General features: G+C 38.6%; 1 protein-coding gene across 2 annotated transcripts; it reads left to right on the top strand.

Annotated features, from left to right (window-relative positions):
• The first annotated feature begins 17 nt into the window (after positions 1–17).
• ZNF330 (zinc finger protein 330) lies at positions 18–17,751 on the top strand. 2 transcript variants are annotated; one of them, XM_008517292.2, is made up of 10 exons: positions 18–251; positions 2,337–2,468; positions 4,398–4,417; positions 4,523–4,593; positions 7,296–7,375; positions 9,796–9,922; positions 10,369–10,473; positions 14,378–14,424; positions 15,495–15,612; positions 16,793–17,751. In XM_008517292.2, the coding sequence occupies exons 2-10, from the start codon at positions 2,349–2,351 to the stop codon at positions 17,065–17,067; spliced, it is 963 nt and encodes a 320-aa protein (XP_008515514.1). In that variant the 5' UTR covers positions 18–251; positions 2,337–2,348; the 3' UTR covers positions 17,068–17,751. The 2 variants fall into 2 exon arrangements, with proteins under 2 accessions (XP_008515514.1, XP_008515515.1); XM_008517293.2 differs by having other exon boundaries at positions 48–260.
• Positions 17,752–17,997: the final 246 nt, after the last annotated feature.

Genomic DNA, 17,997 nt, shown 5'->3' with positions numbered 1-17,997 from the left:
ACCGGGGCGGGGCGAACAGAAGTGGGCGGGCCCTTGTCTGTCGACGTGCTGCCGTAAGGACGCTGTTGACGTAAGAGGACATCCGGTGCGGCTCTTTAGGGTCCGAAACTGCTTCTGTCTGCCTTGCTCGGCTCTTAGTGGCTTCTTCCCCGGAGCCGAGGTCCCCAAGTTGGATCTGCTGCTGCGGCGGGCCGGCCTCGCAACGTTCCCTGTCCCTCTGTCCCCGGAGTGAGCCCGACCTCCCCGCGAGGGTGAGCGAGGTCGGCCGGGCGCGCGAGGGAGGGTGTCCCGCGGGCGGGTGACGGTTGTCGGCTCCCCGAGCCGCGTGGCACCTCCGCCGGGGCTCCTCTGGTCGCCGCCCTCCGCCCGCTGGGTCCCCCGGCTGCAGGCTTTCCCTCCAAAGCCGCAGTGACCCTGTGCCCGTTTCCTCCTTTGGTGACATGGGTCATGTCCTGAAGAAGTCCGAGAGTTCCTGGAGAAGGGCTTAAATTCCTAGCAGGCTGAGAAAAAGAATTCACTCTTAAGTTTCCAAAACAACTGGGGGAAAAAAAAATTGAGGCTCAGCTCTCTGAGCGGATTCACCCCTGGGGACGCAGAAGATCCATCCCGATGAGCACCCCGTGATGATTTTCTGAACTCCTTTGGCCAAGGCAGTACAGGTTTTTTTCACCCTGTAGAGTTGGTCATTTTAAATGCTGGAAGGGTGACCTGGTGGGATTGGACGTTCCTTAAGTAACCAAACCTCCTGGCTTAATTTTTAACTCACAACTTCCCATCACTTAGTTTTTGATTGAACGTTCTAACGTGAGTTGAAACCCAAAGTAGGAAACTTTATGAGTGACCTTCAAGTATTGTTTCAAATACAAGGTGGTGCATGATTTTGCTGTATTGTAATATGCCCTTTTGGGTGAGGTGTGCTTTCTTGGAACTTTCTCCATGTGTCGTGGACACGGTTTGGTTTCTTTGAGTAAGAATGTTTTTGTCTTCAGGGAGGTCATGTGTCGTAGTCACCAGGGAGACTTGATCCTGTCCTTGGAGGTTTAGAGTTTGTAGATCTTGAGTAGGGCCTGGAAGTCTAAATCTGTATTTTTAGGAACATCTACAGTTGGATTTTGAGAATCACTCTTAGAAAAGACCGGGAAATTTTAGATTCGTATTTCAGAGCAAGCGCATAGACTCGTTTATTCGTGTATCTCTTTGTTTATTGAGTGCTTGATATACGCCAACCAGGGCTGGGAGGCAAACATTGTCCAGGAAGACAGGGCTGGAATCCTCAGCGAACTTAGAGTCTTCAGTCAGATTGGATGAAAAGCCAAATAAAAATGTGTTATTTAGTAAAAATCTTGTTTTTCTAAATGTGGTAGTTCCTTTAACTAAGTGATGAAAGCTGGTGTAAAACCCTTATTTTGGTATGTATTGTAAATATGTACTCTTAAACATAAATTTGAACCCTGTTAAAGTTATATATTCACTGCTTGTAGAGAGAAGGGGGGCTCTCAGAGTCAAAGCAAGATAATACCTTTAGGATCTTTTCAGAGAGAATGGTTTGGCTTTGTGGTCAGTGTTGTCATTTGACTTCACTATTAGATGGTCGATTTAGATATCGCATAGGAGAAACAAGACTTGTTATGTATACTTCATGTCTTGGCAGCATCAGGTCATCTGATTATAAAGCCCAAAAAAGTCATATAAACTAGGTAACTAATTGACTTTTTTTTTAGGATTGACACCTGAGCTAACATCTGTTGCCAATCTTTGTTTCTTTTTCCCTTCTTCCCAAAGCGCCCCCAATACATATTTGTATATTCTAGTTGCAGGTCCTTCTAGTTCTGCTATGTGGGATGCTGTCTCAGCATGGCTTGATGAGCTGTGCTATGTCCGCGCCCAGGATCCAAACCTGTGAAACCCTGGGCTGCTGAAGCAGAGCACGCCAACTTAACCACTCAGCCAAGGGGCTGGCTCCACTAATATACTTTTGAATAATATCTTGTTAATGATATATGCATAATAGTTTTTTAAATTAGGTACAGAGTAATTTTTAAAGACTCCTTAACATCAGAGGAATTTTTTTTCTCAGTGGAGAAAGATGTTTGATGTTTACATTTTTTAGAATTGTTTGGTAGTGCAAATACGTGCCTTGTTTTAAAAGTTGTCTATTTTATTTGGGATAGTGTGTGCTTAATGTTTCATAAAGGCTTAAAATGTACTTAACTGTCAAAATGACGGATGAGTTTAAAATTTAATGAGAATAAGAGCACTTCATTTTACTATTTCTTAGTTTATATAAAATAGCAAATGCAACCAGGCAATTACATCTTTTCTGTTCTCTTGCGTAGAAAGAGGGGGAAATGCCTAAAAAGAAGACTGGGGCGAGGAAGAAGGCAGAGAATCGCCGGGAACGTGAAAAACAACTCAGAGCTTCGAGAAGCACCATAGATTTAGCCAAACACCCGTGCAATGCTTCAATGGTAACGGCCTTTTTTGATGGCAATTGATAGTTGAAAAACTACATAGCATTTATATGAAAAACATCTGAATAAAATTTCAGTGAATACAGTGTTGCTGCATATATTTAATTGAATTTGAAATCTGTGGTAGAGGCATGTCCATTGTTTTCTTTAACACTGAGTAGCCATGATTCTTGTTTGGCTTTATGTTAATTATAAAACCCAGCATATTACCTTGGCTGCTGTTGGTGATAGACGTTGAACAAGCATACGTGCTAGGAACTGTGTGATGTCTTCCAGCTTCTCTACCCTTATATACCTTAACTCAATTTGTCCTATTAGTTGGAGCCTTTTCATCATTTTCTTTTAGCAATTCTTTACTCATTTGATTTCTCTTTTCTCAGCTTTCCACTTTTCCCAACATCTCTTTTGATTTCCTGTTGTGCTACCTTATTTCCCTGCACTGAGTCAGTCGGTTAGTCCTCGTGATTTCTGGGCTTCTTTGGTCAAAGTTGTAAAAAAGCAAAGATTATTGTATCATCATTACCCCTTTCCTTTCTTTGACCATGTTTTTCTGAGTGGCCCCACATTTCCCTATTTCCATTCCTCTCTGCTTTTTCTATTCCCACTACTTCTCTTTCTTCTTTTGTTTCATCAAACACATACCGAATACTTAAATATGACTTAATTCTGCAAACATTTATTGTGTATCTAGTCTGTGCCAGGTCCTATTTTAGGCACTGTGGGTATGCATAGATAAATGACACAGTCTGTTTCCACAAGCTTATAGTTGTTTTGTGTTTTACTTAAGACTTGTTTGTTTATAAATGACAAATCCAACTTGAACTGTAGGGAGAAATAGAGTTTATCGAGTGAATAATGGACTCACTTGCATAGTTAGGAAGGGCAAAGATGTAGCTGGGATGCAGGGACAGCTGGAATCTGGAGTAACCTTATAGTTCCATCTTTTACTTTTGTTTCTTTTTTGCTTATCATTTCCATTTTCTCAGGTTGTCTCGCTCCATTTGTTTGGGTTTGTAGGCATTGGCAGCTCACATGTCTCACATCACATATTGTTGCCCTCAGAGAGGGAAGGAACTCTGATAGTTTGGACTTGGGTGGGTGCCTATCCCAGGGCAAATGTTTGTGGTGGGGGAGCAGGATTACATAGCACAGATAGGACAGTGGGGACTCCCTTCTGTGTGTCAGGGTCATTTAAGAGAAGAGGGGTATAGGGCAGACAAAACAAGAAATAACTCACTTACATATAAAGACGGCTAGACTTTGGTAAGTGTTGCAGTAAAGGTGCAATTAGGACTAAGGTACATTAGGACTGAGAGGTGCTAAAGTTGAGTGTGCGGATGGGGTACAGTTCACAGAGCGTGTGGAATCATCACCAGAACGTCCAACAGGTAAAGGTTAGGAGGAGGGACTTTTCAGGGGAAAGTATTAGAATAAGTAAGACATGGAAAGAGCGAGTACAAGACATATTTTGAGAATAGCTGACAAATAGTGACTCGGATCTGAGGAGACTAGGCCAGCGAGGTTTAAAAAGTGGGTGGGGACCAGATTGTTGAGAACTTTTAATAGCATGTTTAGGATTCTGAATTTTCCGTGAACTTCATCATATTGTGTTCTCTACTGTTGCTTGTGTCCATTCTGTATTATTTGTCTGATTCCTTAAAATTAAAAAAAAAAAGGAAAAAACAAACTAATGCTGTATTTAGCCTCTTTTGTGAAAATGCCACTTCTTTCTCTAGTGTAATAAACCCATGAGCATACCTTTGTTATTAAAGTATGTGTAGGTGCTTGTATATGTGGGTGAAGTTGGAGGGTTTGGGAAAGTGTCACTTAAATTTTAACGTGAAAAACAGGATAGTCTTTATGATGCAAGTAAATCTGCAATCTTCAGCCAGTATTAAATTAGTGTTATGTTTTTATATTTTACAGGAATGTGACAAGTGTCAGAGGTAAATTTTTATTTATTTCTTTTTCTATCTATATGTAGTAATATAGACCCTCTGACCGTTTATCTGATATTGACTGTATTTTAAAATTTTATTTTACATGACAAGACGGCAGAAGAATAGAGCATTTTGCTATTTTTGTAATTCTGTACAGAAGTTACCAATTTGTGCACAGTGTGGTAAGTATATGATAACTAAGGACACATACCTTTTCTTTTATCAAAAATTTGTTTGGCAGTTAACCAGTTTGAACCTGTGGGTTTATCATTATTGTTTACAATAATGTTATGCTTTACCATTAATAAAATAGCATAAAATGTTATTTGGCCTACCAGCATACTGTCAAGTCTTGATTTTGTTTCTTTGATGTAATCCTGGAAAAGAGTTAAGATACAGTTTAGATATAGGTTACCAACACGTTGCTTTAAACATTAAAAGATCAGATTTCAGACTAATAACATTTGTGATCCTGAATATTTAATTGTAATACCTTAGTCTTGTTGATACCCATTTGTTTACTTCTCTAAATTTTGATTCCTGCTGAGATTGCCTGCATTACTGCAGTGTGTTAGATAGACCATTGAGAATAATTTTGTTCCATATTTACCTGGTGCCAGTTTTTGTGATCAGCTGTTTTTCCGTTTGGCACTTAGCATGTAGTTCTTGAGTTTCCTCACATATGTTCCCAAGTGATTGCGATAGAGTTCCTAAGCCGTGTGCTCAGTTCCCAAGTATAAGTGGAAACTTTTATTCAGAGTAAATGATCATTCTGAGTAAAACTAAATGGTAGTTCATAGAACAAGATTGGTGTTTCCCAAATATTCTTCCACAGAATATTTGAGATATTAATAGATATGTTTAAAAACGATGCATACATTTGAGAAACGCTGCAAGTCTCATCCCCTCCTTTCCATCTGGGAGATTTCTATTATATATTTATATGTTAAAGGTTCTGAAGACACCCAGTAAAGAAACTTGAGTAATTTCATTCACTCCACATTTACTCCCTAAACTTCTATTTGAACAAACAGCCCCTTTGGTTATGGAGTAATAGTTTCAGGTGGAACACAGTTTAGAATATGCTCATTTAGGTGTGTTTACATGTGATAACATTGCAGACAGTTAGAACTGTTTAGGGCTACATCCCTGAATGTTTCTAGTATAATTTTAGCATTCAAAGATGTCTTTTGGGTTTAAATTTTTTTCTTTTTTGAGGAAGATTAGCCCTGAGCTAACTGCTGCCAATCCTCCTCTTTTTGCTAAGGAAGTCTGGCCCCGAGCTAACATCCATGCCCATCTTCCTCTACTTTATATGTGGGACGCCTGCCACATCATGGCTTGCCAAGCGGTGCCATGTCCATACCCAGGATCCGAACCAGCGAACCCCAGGCGGCCGAAGCGGAACGTGTGCACTTAACTGCTGTGCCACCGGGCCGGCCCCTGGGTTTATAATTAATGAAAAAGAGAATACTGGCCTAGATAGACCACTTATCTGCCAGTTTTTATATCCTTATTTTACAAAGGGCAAATGAACATAGAGTGAGAAAATAGATTACGAAGGTAGTTAAGTTCGTGTTAGGACCTTCCCATCTTTTCTGTGTGTCTGGGCTTGAATTTTGTAGTGCTACACAAGGATGCATTTCCCACCTACTGATTCTTGTACTTAGTGTTAGACATGGAACAGTTGGGTAGCTGCTGCCTCTCATTTCCAGTTTTTCTTTCTTCCCATTTCCTGTTGTCTAGCTTTGTTCCTCAGATATTGAAGATAATGGAAAATTGAGCATCTTCTGTTTCTTTCGTGTTCCACTTTGTGGAGCCTGAGATGTGTGATTAATATGTCACCATTAATCTTCACATAGTATGTGATAAGTGAATTTCCTGATAGCATTTCTGGTTGGTGATTTGCTGCTTGATGAGAGCTTTTGTGGCCGCATTGTGATTTTAGCTCTGTCACTGTATTGCTGACTTTTGTGCTTACTTGGGCACTATTTGAAAATTCTTTTGGAAGAATGTTTACTTTGGGCCTATGTTTGTAAATTTTTACATATGGATAAACTTAAACAATGAACCAGATAAGTTGTATAATCATGTTTGGTTTGGTTTGAGGTGTTCTGTGGAAACAAATAAGCAATAGCTTCAAACCAGACTTATTCTTTATAAAATGTAAAATTCATCTTAAAGCATAGCTTTTTAAAATCTATTTTAATTCATCTGAAAAGTCACAAGATTTCAAACTGCTATAATGACCATTTCTGTCTGTTGGTTGTCATACTGTGGCGGCTGTGTGTTGCTGTGATGCTGAAAGCTGTGCCGCCTATGGTATTTCAGACCAGCAGGGTCAGCCATGGTGGACAGGTTTCAGCAGAGCTTCCAGAGTAAGACAGACTAGGAAGAAGGACCTGGCCACCCACTTCTGAAAAAATTGGCCATGAAAACCCTATAAATAGCAGTGGAGCATTGTCTGATACGGTGCTGGAAGGTGAGAGGATGGTGCAAAAAGACCCGGCAGGATTCAGCTCTGCTGTGCGCAGGGTCACTAGGACTCGGAATCAACTTGACAGCACTAACAACAAATAATGATCATTAGATAACAAAGCATGAGCTGCAATTTCTGATATTAGTACGAACGTGAATTAGCATATAATTCGTTTTTAGACATTTACTAATAAATTTCTGATCTCAAAAGATCTGACTCAGGTAATGAGATCTCAGTTATATCCATTTCTGTTTTTAGTTACGTAAGTGGTAGACAGTGCTGATTTCTATCCATTTATTTTCAAATTATTTCTGTAGTAACTTAGGCTAGATAAAAAGAGGAATTAGTGAATACTTGCATGTACTACTTTTCAGGACTAATAGTGCAAATTTGTTTCTTTACTAGGGAAGACAAAATGCATGATGAAGTCTTCAGATTGTGTCATAAAGCATGCTGGTGTGTACAGTACTGGCCTTGCAATGGTGGTAAGCTTCCTGTCCTCATCTCTTAGAATAGGAGGTTTCTAAGGATAAGAAAAAGTCACTCTGACCAATGGTTTTTTTTTTCTAGATAGCATTGCTTTGTCCCTTGGCTCAGTCAGTCTGGAATTATGTGGATTTTCTGTGGCATGTTCTTTGTATGATTTTTCTTTATTACCCACTTGTTTTTGACTGCTTCCTTTTTTCTTATTAGCAAACATATAAGGAATGGAAACTTATTTAATGTTGACTTAAACAGAAATTCATTTGTCAATAGTACCTTTCTAATGTACCTTACTTAGACTTCATAGGATATTGTGTATTATGCCTAAAGCCCTGTTTAACCAAAGTTCAAGCTTTTGGTGAAATAAGCAACCTAGTTCCAAAAGAACCTGGGATTAGTAGTTTTTTTAAAGCTTTACATTTCAAATAAGAGTACATACTTAACCCAGAGTTATACATAATTTCTTCATTACATGTAGAATTTTCTAAGGAAGTTTATTGTTTTAAATAAAAAACACAATTGCATTGTATGATGCATTTTGTTGTCTTTTTCGCTGAAAAAATGTTATCCTTTTAACCAGTTTTATTGTATTCTGTTGTGTAATTTTCTGCTCAGGTCCAAATTTCAGTCCACGAGGAAAGCAATACTATTTTTACATCCAGCAGAATATGTTATTTATAGTAACTTTCAAAGAACATATAATTTTCTATCATGAGACTGACCTTTATATGTTTCATATGTGCATGTCTTGTAAAAGCAAGGAGTTAGAATTATTCATAATCATCTTGTGAATTCCTCTTTATTTTAAATATAGAATTGTCAATGTTATCTTTATTCAAAAACCGTTGGAATCTTCCTCGGTAGCTTGTTATGTCTAAATTTATCAAATACTTTTTAAAGAATTCACTGAGTTGTATGAGTGTGAATGATCTCTTCTTATATAAAGGAAACATTTAAGTAGAATCATTCATCATTAGCTGTAAATTGTAGAAAATGGTTTTCTGGAAATCTCTTTGCCTGTTGAGATTCCCTCTCCCTTCACTCTTCTGCACCTGCTTTGCCCTGGGAGCCTGACCTTTGCGTGTGGACTGGATCAATGGCTTTCTCACCTTATGACTTCCCTTTGGGTTCAGCCAGTGGGGGTTACTGGCAGGAGACCTGAAGCTGGGAGGAAATTACAGTCTGGCTGTTTGTTCTCCCAGCTCGCTCCCTACCTGGATTGTCCTGGTTTGGATGTGGATTGGCCACAAGTCCTCTCCACATGGCCAGGTAATCCTCTCCACGTGGCTCTCTCCTGGGGTTCTGGTAACTCCGTCCCCTCCTCTTGTTTCAGGTGCAGGGATGGTAACTGCGTCATCTCTCAATGTTTTTCTAAGCCCTTCCCTGTCGTTTGTAAATCATTTCTTTTAACTCCTGGGTTACCTCGTTTAGTGTGCCATCTCTTTGTTGCTAGAATCCTGAGTGATCCAAGAGATATATTTGAGGATTTGCTGTCTACACTCATATTCCATTTTTATCAGCCAGAGAACATCCTGTTTGCTCTTTACTCCTTTTGTTACGGAGTCTTGAGTAGTAGAATGCTGAATTGAGATGCAGGAGACCTGGGTTTAAATCTCAGCTCTGCTGTACTGTGGCCCTGCGATTCGGACTTAGTCTTGGGCCCCTGTTCCTCATCTGTAAAGGGAAGACCATCTAGTCCCATGTCCTTAAGAGTCTTCCTAGCTTTTAATGTTCTGTAGATGCCATTGTGTTATTGAAAGGTATAGTCTTACCATCTTATCTTGATACGGAATTGGAGAGTCTTACCCTGTCATTTAGTTCTGTGAATTTTACTGTAATTTTTTTCGTGAAGAAATATAATAATGATTTAATGCATAAGTTGCTTTAAAAGAGGCTGCTAGAAGTTTAATATTTTCTCTCAGTTATTCTAGAAGGCTATGTGATGATTATTTTATAAATTACACGGATAATGAGGAATTTTCTTAAGTCAGAAGTATTAGTATTTGAAAAAGTTCACTTTAGTTAGCAGAATTACTATAGACAAGAATGCTTAAACTGTGGACTCCACACTTCATTTGAATTAGAATTCAGTTTGAAGGTAACACTTCCAGTTTCTTGACTTACTTTAATCATTATTAATAGGGGAAGTATTTAGTTTCCCCCTTGCCTCTTTTTCTTTTGATTTATAGCTAAGATGTTTATGTTGTAAATAGCTGTTGGTAAAGTAGTTTGATTTTCAGAGAACCTGCTTTGATTTTTGCTTAGAGTAAACAGTACGATTTTTTCTTTGCTGAAGCCACCCACTAGCACTGAGGGTTGATAAATTGCTAAATGTATACAATTTTGATGGTTGCCATTGGTTAAGTAATGATTGCAGCCCGTAGAGTGACAGAGATGAATTTGTCATGTCCCTCGGTTGCAGGGTGCCATATGTGACTTCTGTGAGGCTTGGGTTTGCCATGGTAGGAAGTGTCTCAGCACCCATGCCTGTGCCTGCCCTCTCACCGATGCCGAGTGTGTGGAGTGTGAACGAGGTGTCTGGGACCATGGTGAGTAACTGCTTGGAAGCAGTGAACTTTGCTGTAAGTGACGGCTGGCTTTGAAACAGTCTGGATCCTCTTTTTCAGATTTTTTTAAGGATACTGTTAATTCTAACTGCTGGCACAGTTTTGGTTATCAATTTAGTTGGGAAAGGCATTTATATTAGCAGTAATAGTCAATGCTGGGATTGTTTATCTAAGCAGATGGGGCAGGGGGTTACCGGCAAGCATTGTGAGTATTGTATGAATAGCTGGGGCATAGTGGGAGTTCACTGCTTTATGTTTCAATTTGGCAGGTTTCATTGTAGCGTTTAGCAGAATGAAAATTGCTGTGACATTTTGGTGTAAATCTGAAATAACTTACCATCTTTTCTGAGCAGTTTTATAGATATGAGTTTTTTTTAATTAAAGTGCATCATATTTACATTTGTGGGTTTTGTTCTTTAATCCAATAGGAGGCAGAATATTCAGTTGTTCTTTTTGCCATAACTTTCTCTGTGAAGATGATCAATTTGAACATCAAGCCAGCTGCCAGGTTTTAGAGGCAGAAACATTTAAATGTAAGTTTTTGTGTTAGATATTCTTTATACCCAAGATTCTTAATGGTATAAGTGTTAAACTTAATGAAAAAGGAATCTGGTTTTTCCTGCAGCCTCTTATGGACTCTGTTTAACTCAATATCTATTTTCTGTTTCTAGAAAAAATTCAGCACACATAGTCCATTTTTTCCAATAGGTGGCATTTTGGTTGGGTTAATTCTTCATTTTGTGGGGTTGATCAGGCATTATAGGACTTGTAGCATTCCTGTTCCTGAGTACTAAATGTCATTTTCACCTGGAAGTTGTTATAACAACTGCTCCCTGGCCCAGCACACACGCACCCAAATGCCCCCAAGTAGGTGATACCACCCCTAATTTGTTCCCGCTTGTTGGTTCCAGTGATTCCTGGACGGAAGTAGGCATCAGAAACACCTGGGCAGGTTTTTTAAAAATACAGGTGCCCAGGCCTCATCCCTGGAGATTCTGTCTTTAAGTCTGTGGTGAGTGCCAGGAATGCGTATTTAACCTTCACACGTAATTCTCATGTATCTTCCAGTGTGAGAACCATGTTACTGACTGGGCTGATGTATCATATTTACAGATAGCTTGCGTTTTATTTCTACTCTGTTGATTCTCAAAAACTCAAATTTTGGAGTTAAATACTACTTCACTTCTACTTACTGGCTATATGATTTTGGGCAAATCACGAAATCTTTCTAAACCTGAGTTTCTTTATCTATTAAAAGAAGATGCTAATTTCTTTTTCAAAGAGTTAATTAAAATGAGAATCCATATAAAGTGTTATTATAGTCCCTGGCACTTAGAGAGCCCTTGTGAAATAGTAGGTACCATCATAGGTAAGACTAAATTCCCCAGATACTCACTTCCTTGAATTTGGTTTTTGTTCTGGTATGAAATGCTAATTTTTGTATTTAGCTATAAATTTAAAGTTGGTAACTTATCAATCTAAGATATATATATTATATCTTGCAATATATGTAGATAGATATATAATTCTTGCAATATTATATAGAAATTCTGAAAGGGTAAAGGAACATCTCTATACAGCATTTTTGAGTCATTCTTAGGCTTCTGCAGAAAGAATAATGTAAAATTTGAATTGTTTTATTTGGGGCTTGAGAGCTTTGTGTATTTTATAGCATGCGAACCCCAAAGACAGGCAGCTGTGAGTGATAAGGCTATAGTTCCATCAAGAAGTTTTAGTGATTCGGTAAAAAAGGCAAAGGGAAAAATATGAACACAGAGTAATTGACAGGATTTTAAGATAAATTCTATCACCATGTCTTTGATACCTGATATTAAACTCATTCTCATTGCAGACTCACAGGTTTCCTTGGCTAGTGTAATTTACCCTCTTTCTTTACCTTTTTTCAGTGCTTTATTTTTTCTGTGTCATTCTTCCTTCATCAGTTGCTATCCAATGCTTGAAACGTTTTCTCTGAAATTCTGTCCTAATCATAACCCGTGAACCCCAAAGATAGTTTGTTTACACCCCTTAATTGGTCATATGTCATCATTTATAGATTTGACCTTACAACTATGAATTGCAGTATTTAGAAATTCTTTAAAATGCTTATTTACTGGGCCCAGCCCCTTGGCCGAATGGTTAAGTTCGCATGCTCTGCTTTGGCAGCCTGGCATTTGCCGATTTGGATCCTGGGCGCAGATCTGTGCACCGCTCGTCAAGCCATGCTGTGGGCGCCATCCAACAGGGAGAACTAGAATGACCTCCGCTGGGATATAGTGTTGGGTACTGGGACTTTGGGGAGGAAAAAAAAGAGGAAGATTGGCAATAGATGTTCGCTCAGGGCCAATCTTCCTCACACACACACAAAGTTATTTACCTACATAATTGGTGAAATGGATGTTAAAAGGGAGAAAAAGCCCTACATGTGTTTCCTCTGCCTTTATTTATTTATTTGTTTTTTTGAGGAAGATCAGCCCTGAGCTAACTGCTGCCAATCCTCCTCTTTTTGGTGAGGAAGACTGGCCCTGAGCTAACATCCGTGCCCATCTTCCTCTACTTTATATGTGGGATGCCTACCACAGCATGGCTTGCCAAGAGGTGTCATGTCTGCACCCGGGATCCGAACCTGCGAACCCCTGCCGCCAAAGCTGAACGTGCGAACTTAAGGCTGCGCCACTGGGTGGCCCCTCCCTTTATTTTTTTAAATAATTAAAATGGTCTTCTAATTTAAAATGGCTTGTTGTCAGCAGGCTTTGATGCATTCCCGACCTGCTTTCTTTTAAAATACTCTGAAGACATGGAGATAGACTTAAAAAGAAAACCATTTCCCAATCTAAAACTAGGAAAGTCAAGCTATTTTTAGAATCTGGGAGAAGTGCATTCTTTATATAAGTCCAAGATTGTAACTCTTGAGGGGAGACATCATCAGGCAGTGAACTGAGTGCGTATGTGTGGGGTTGAGGGATTGGGGAGAGAGGACTGGCCGTGGCACTCTCCCTCCCGCTTTGAGTTCCCAGAGGTGAAGGTGCAGGTGGGGAGACAACACCAGTTTGTTGGGATCATGTCTCTGGCATGTCAGGTTCAGGCGGTGGGTGAGGGGAAGACTCCTTATCAGAAATGCCTGTTGACCCTGGGAAATGGGCTTGGGAGCTTTGTACGTTCACTGTGTGTCCTGGCTCTGGATTTGAAAGAGATTTATAGTATTTTGGTTAAATCTATCTTTCTTTAGATTGAATGAAGAGTGAGCCTAGAAACTCTCTGGGCGCATCTTCAAGTAGAAATGATTGCGGTTTCTGATTTTGTCCTTCACAGACTGAAATAGCTATTATTGGAATAATTTGGTATGCTTATGTGTGCCTAATCTATAGTAAGTACTCAGTTGATTTTAACTTCTATTATTAGCATGTAGGACAAGTAATACAAATCCAGTCAAATTATTGGCATTCCTGGGAAGAAAGCAGGATGGGTGGACAGAAGCAATAATGATACACCTAACTGAGAACATCATCTCTTGAGTTTAAAAAAAATCTTCCCTGTTCACATTGAAAACGTTCCTCATGAATCAGGCAAACTTAAGTAAAAGAATCCGCAAATTAGAAACGTCTGGTCAAATATTTGAATTACAAAGAGAGGCTTCCTTTTATTTGTTTTCCTTTCTGTTTTTTTAAGACCTCTAAGTGAATTGAAAGTTAATAATTTATATTCAGCTTTATCAGGATAAGGCTTAGTTTATTTTCTCTGTCTATACCTCTGTTACTTATTTTTTTCTTCCGTTTTTTGGTACATTCAGTATGTGCCAGACCTTCTGGCTTTTCCAGTGTATTTGCACTTAAATTTAGAATCTTCCTCATCAGTCATAGATAATGATTAATATGGCTTACCGACTGAAGTAGGGATAAAATATTTTGGGATTTTTTTCATCTATTTTACTGCCCACTTCAACATTATTTTTTTTCAGTCACCTTTTTCCAACCAAAGCATTCTATTCTCTTATCAGAAGTTATGCAAAAATGACAATAGCTTGCATCACCAGGAAAGAATATGTATTAATGGAGATAATTATTCCTTTTAAAATTTAACTATTATTTGATTAAGGGAAGAGCTTCAGCCAGTGTCATGGAAAAAATGGTATTTCACCATTCCGGTTTTCTAAATGTAGTTTAATGACGTTTCCATCTCCTAGATCTGGAGAAGTAGAAGGAGAGTGGAGACTAATTAGAGCCAAAATAGTGGAAGAATGTTGGGTGTGTGTAGTTGTTGGTTTCCTTCCTTCTGGTTGCGGATTCCATCTCAATTTTGTGTATCCTCTAAGTTATATTATGAGACAGAAAAAAAATGTTAATAATTGATCTGACATAGTATATCAAGTACAAATCTGTGGAAAATAGTGTTTTCGTTCCAAATTTGAATGTGGACTTTACGTATTTTCCCCCACAGGTGTTTCATGCAATCGGCTTGGTCAGCATTCCTGTCTCCGTTGTAAGGTATACTTGTGAATTTTCTATTTTTAGATTTTGTTTTTCATCCCCTACTCCTCCGCCTGCCCTTGGATTATTTATAGCTATAATTGATCTACCAGGGTCCTGAAACATTAGGTAGTTTAATTCTTTTATTTTAGAGATTGTGTAATTGAATTGAGAAAGCCAAAGTGGCTTTCCAAAGGTCATCCAGTTGGCTTGTCTTAGAGTTGACACTAGTGCACGTGTCTTCTGAATCTCAGCTCAGTGTTTTTACACCTCACTTTTATGGAGAACATTCTGACCAAAATGGTGGAGGTATAGTTTACCTAACGTCAAAATGCACTTGCTTAGGAGAGTTTGAGTGAAATGGAGATTTTCATAATGTTCTATTTCCTTAGACCTTGTTTGCTGCATTTCTGTTTGTCAGAGATCACTAAACAGATGCAGCTGACTCACTTCCTCTCAGAGGCATTTCTCTGGTTCTTACATCTTAACCCTATCTCTCATTTCTCTCCCATCTCTGCTCCAGTTTTACCAAATGGCTTTCAGGTCTTGTGTGTGCTGTTCGCTCTGCCTTAGATCCCTCTTGCATCCGTGCTTACCCTGCTGCAGCCCCCTTCTGCTTCAGATCTCAGCTAAGACTTCCTGTCTCCCGGGCACCCTCTCCTGAATCCCACATCTGCTTTAGCGCGCCTCCTCTGCACTTCCCTTCCAATGCATAGTGTCTTGTAATGGCCTCTGCCCTTGTCTGTGTCCCCATTCAGACTGTATACTCCGTGAAGGTAGATAGGCTGGTCACCATTATGTTGTCAGGGGCTTTGTGAATACTCATATATTTAGGAATGAATAAGTGTGTCTACGTGTCGTACCCTGTGTGTAGTTTCTGCCTTGTGATAGGTCATAGTTCAGAGGAGTCCTTGCAAAGACTCTTTCCTTTAAGACATTCAAGTCAGGAGTGTGGCCAGTCCCAAAAAACTCTTAATTTCTTCCCTAACAAAACTTTTATCTTTAAATTTCCTTGAAATATGGAATGATGTCTTTGTATATTTTTTGAATTATTGATTTGTTTACTTATTTTTACTTCTCCTCTGTAGGCTTGTTTCTGTGATGATCATACAAGGAGCAAGGTGTTTAAGCAAGAAAAAGGAAAACAGCCTCCCTGCCCAAAATGTGGACATGAAACTCAGGAAACTAAGGATCTTAGCATGTCAAGTAAGGCTCTTCTTAAAATACCACTGGAGTGATTTTGTTTTCGTGCTTAGACAGGATTTCTCTCTGTTTTTCACTTTCTATTTTTGGTTTTGCCTCTTCCTCCTATTTGAAAAGATTCATGCATTCTCTTAAGCAAGTGGAATTTTACAGCCTTTGAAAATTTGTGGGTAAAATTTCTCAATTTAAGTTAGGAAATATACCATCATTCATTTTGATATTTGGCATTTGCTTCAGTTAATGACATAGTGAGTACTGAAATTTAAGACCGAAAAGAGTGATTTTTCTGTTTTTGCTGAGGCTTCCTTTTTAAATAATTGAGTAGTTATAAATCCTTAATATTCAAGTGCTAGTAGTCTTCAGTACTCAGAAGTTGGGGTTCAATCTGAAGCCATTCCTAGGTGTGTGGTATTTGCGCAGCTATGCTTATTATGTGATACATCACTACTATAGGAAGTTGTTTTGTGGCTTTTACAGAAGTTTTCTATGAAGGAATAAGACTACTACAAGCACGCTTATAGTAATGCAGTCATGATTTTGTTAGAGAATTTGATTCTTTACCAAACATATCAGAAGGGAACCATAATTCTAAATGATTGACAGTACTTTGTTTAATCAAAGATATAGCTGTACAATGAGGTGAGACTGATGATTTTGCTAATTTTTTGCACCGAACTTTGTGTTGCTACTAAGGCAGAAGAAATGAATGGCTTTGTCTTCTAGGACATCTGAATTATAAAACAGCTCTCAGGAAAAATGTAATGACATATGAAATCAACTGTTCTCTGATTTGAAAATAAGCATTTAATTGATCAATCAAACGAAGGGCATTTGAGTTTTTAACATGCCTTATTTAACTTATGTTCGGAGAGTACTGTGGTTCTTACTTTGTTTTCCAGCTTTTTCTCGGTTTAATAAAATAACACTGTCATCTTTATTATTTGTTATATATGGTGTGTATGTAGACCCCACTCTGAGGAGGACAGAACTGATTGTTGTTTTTAAGGTCTCCTGTGTTTCCAGTTAAATATTAAGTGGGGAAATTAGGAAAATGTGGCTTACTTTTTCATTTGGGAGTAAGAAGCAGCCGATCAAGTGTATGTAATTTTAAATATTGTAGAGGAGAGTGAGGGTGTAGAGAAGTGGAACTGACGAGTGCCGTGTACATATCTGTCTTTTGTAGCGCGCTCCCTGAAATTTGGTAGGCAGACCGGAGGTGAAGAGGGAGATGGAGCTTCTGGGTATGATGCCTATTGGAAGAACCTTTCCTCTGAGAAGTATGGTGATAACAGCTACCATGATGAGGAAGAGGATGAATATGAAGCAGAGGATGATGAAGAGGAGGAAGATGAAGGTGGAAAGGATTCAGATGCTGAGTCGTCAGATTTGTTCACTAATTTGAATTTAGGAAGGACCTATGCCAGTGGCTATGCTCACTATGAGGAGCAGGAGAGCTAGGGGAGCTGCTTGCCCCTGTGACCTTGTCTGAGAGGAGCAGGGATGTGTGTGCTTGATGGAGTGTGTGTGGGTGTGCAAAAGTACTGTTACTTAGACTTGTGCAAAAGACTCGTCACACTTACTAGGGCATAGCATTTTTATAGGAATTGATAATCAGGCTTATAGCATAAGAAAAATGAATTTCAAATGTAGGATGTTTGTTGATCCAAGCAATTGAAGCATCATGGATTAGATTTTTACTGATTTCAGTAATCTAGTAGGTTTTGCCAATTAGATACATATACAGGATAAAGGAATAGGATGGTAATATATTTGTTTGAATTAAATTGCTGTTTTTATTAAAAAACTGCTTATAAATTCATTCTGTCTGATTTTGTACAATGAATGGGTAAAATGAATTATTGTATTTTTCCTTGTATGTCCACAGGATAAAAGTCAGATGCTATATGCTAAATTTTCATTAACTATTCATGTTATCTTAAGTAGTCATGATATGTATGTTTTAGCAATTGACTCATTCCTTTCCTCACAGTGTCTGTCCTGAACAGTATGTATTATTAATGCCTAATCTATAGACAAAGGTGGCTACATAGCTGTTTTTCAGAGACACAGAAACAGCATTATTACACAGATGCTTTACCCAGGAAATTTCATTTCTCTTGAATAAATCTAGTATTTCACTTATATACTTTTGATGTTTAATTTATTGTTCTCATTTCTTTTAAACTTATTTTGGAAAGCATTCCAATATTTTAATATAAATTTTGCTTCATTTTTTTGTCTAATATGCGAAATAGGTAGCAGAGATTAATAGTGTGGTGGACACAAAGTTATGCAGCCAGACCCCATCATTCATGGTAGGTGGGAAATGGACAGTTACTGGCACAAGTTCCAGGTGTTACAACTTATGCTGGCAATGAATTGGATGGT

The sequence above is a fragment of the Equus przewalskii genome, chromosome 2, assembly GCF_037783145.1.
Source record: "Equus przewalskii isolate Varuska chromosome 2, EquPr2, whole genome shotgun sequence".
NCBI lineage: Eukaryota > Metazoa > Chordata > Mammalia > Perissodactyla > Equidae > Equus > Equus przewalskii.
Note: the sequence above shows the minus strand (reverse complement) of the source record. Positions and strands in the feature narration are given on the sequence as shown.

Bases quoted from the DNA above. Each gene is read 5' to 3' on its own strand.
- ZNF330 (XM_008517292.2), top strand. From the start codon at position 2,349: ATGCCTAAAAAGAAGACTGGGGCGAGGAAGAAGGCAGAGAATCGCCGG. The intron at 2,469-4,397 runs GTAACGGCCTTT...TATATTTTACAG, and splicing joins ACCCGTGCAATGCTTCAATG to GAATGTGACAAGTGTCAGAG. The intron at 4,418-4,522 runs GTAAATTTTTAT...TTACATGACAAG, and splicing joins GAATGTGACAAGTGTCAGAG to ACGGCAGAAGAATAGAGCAT.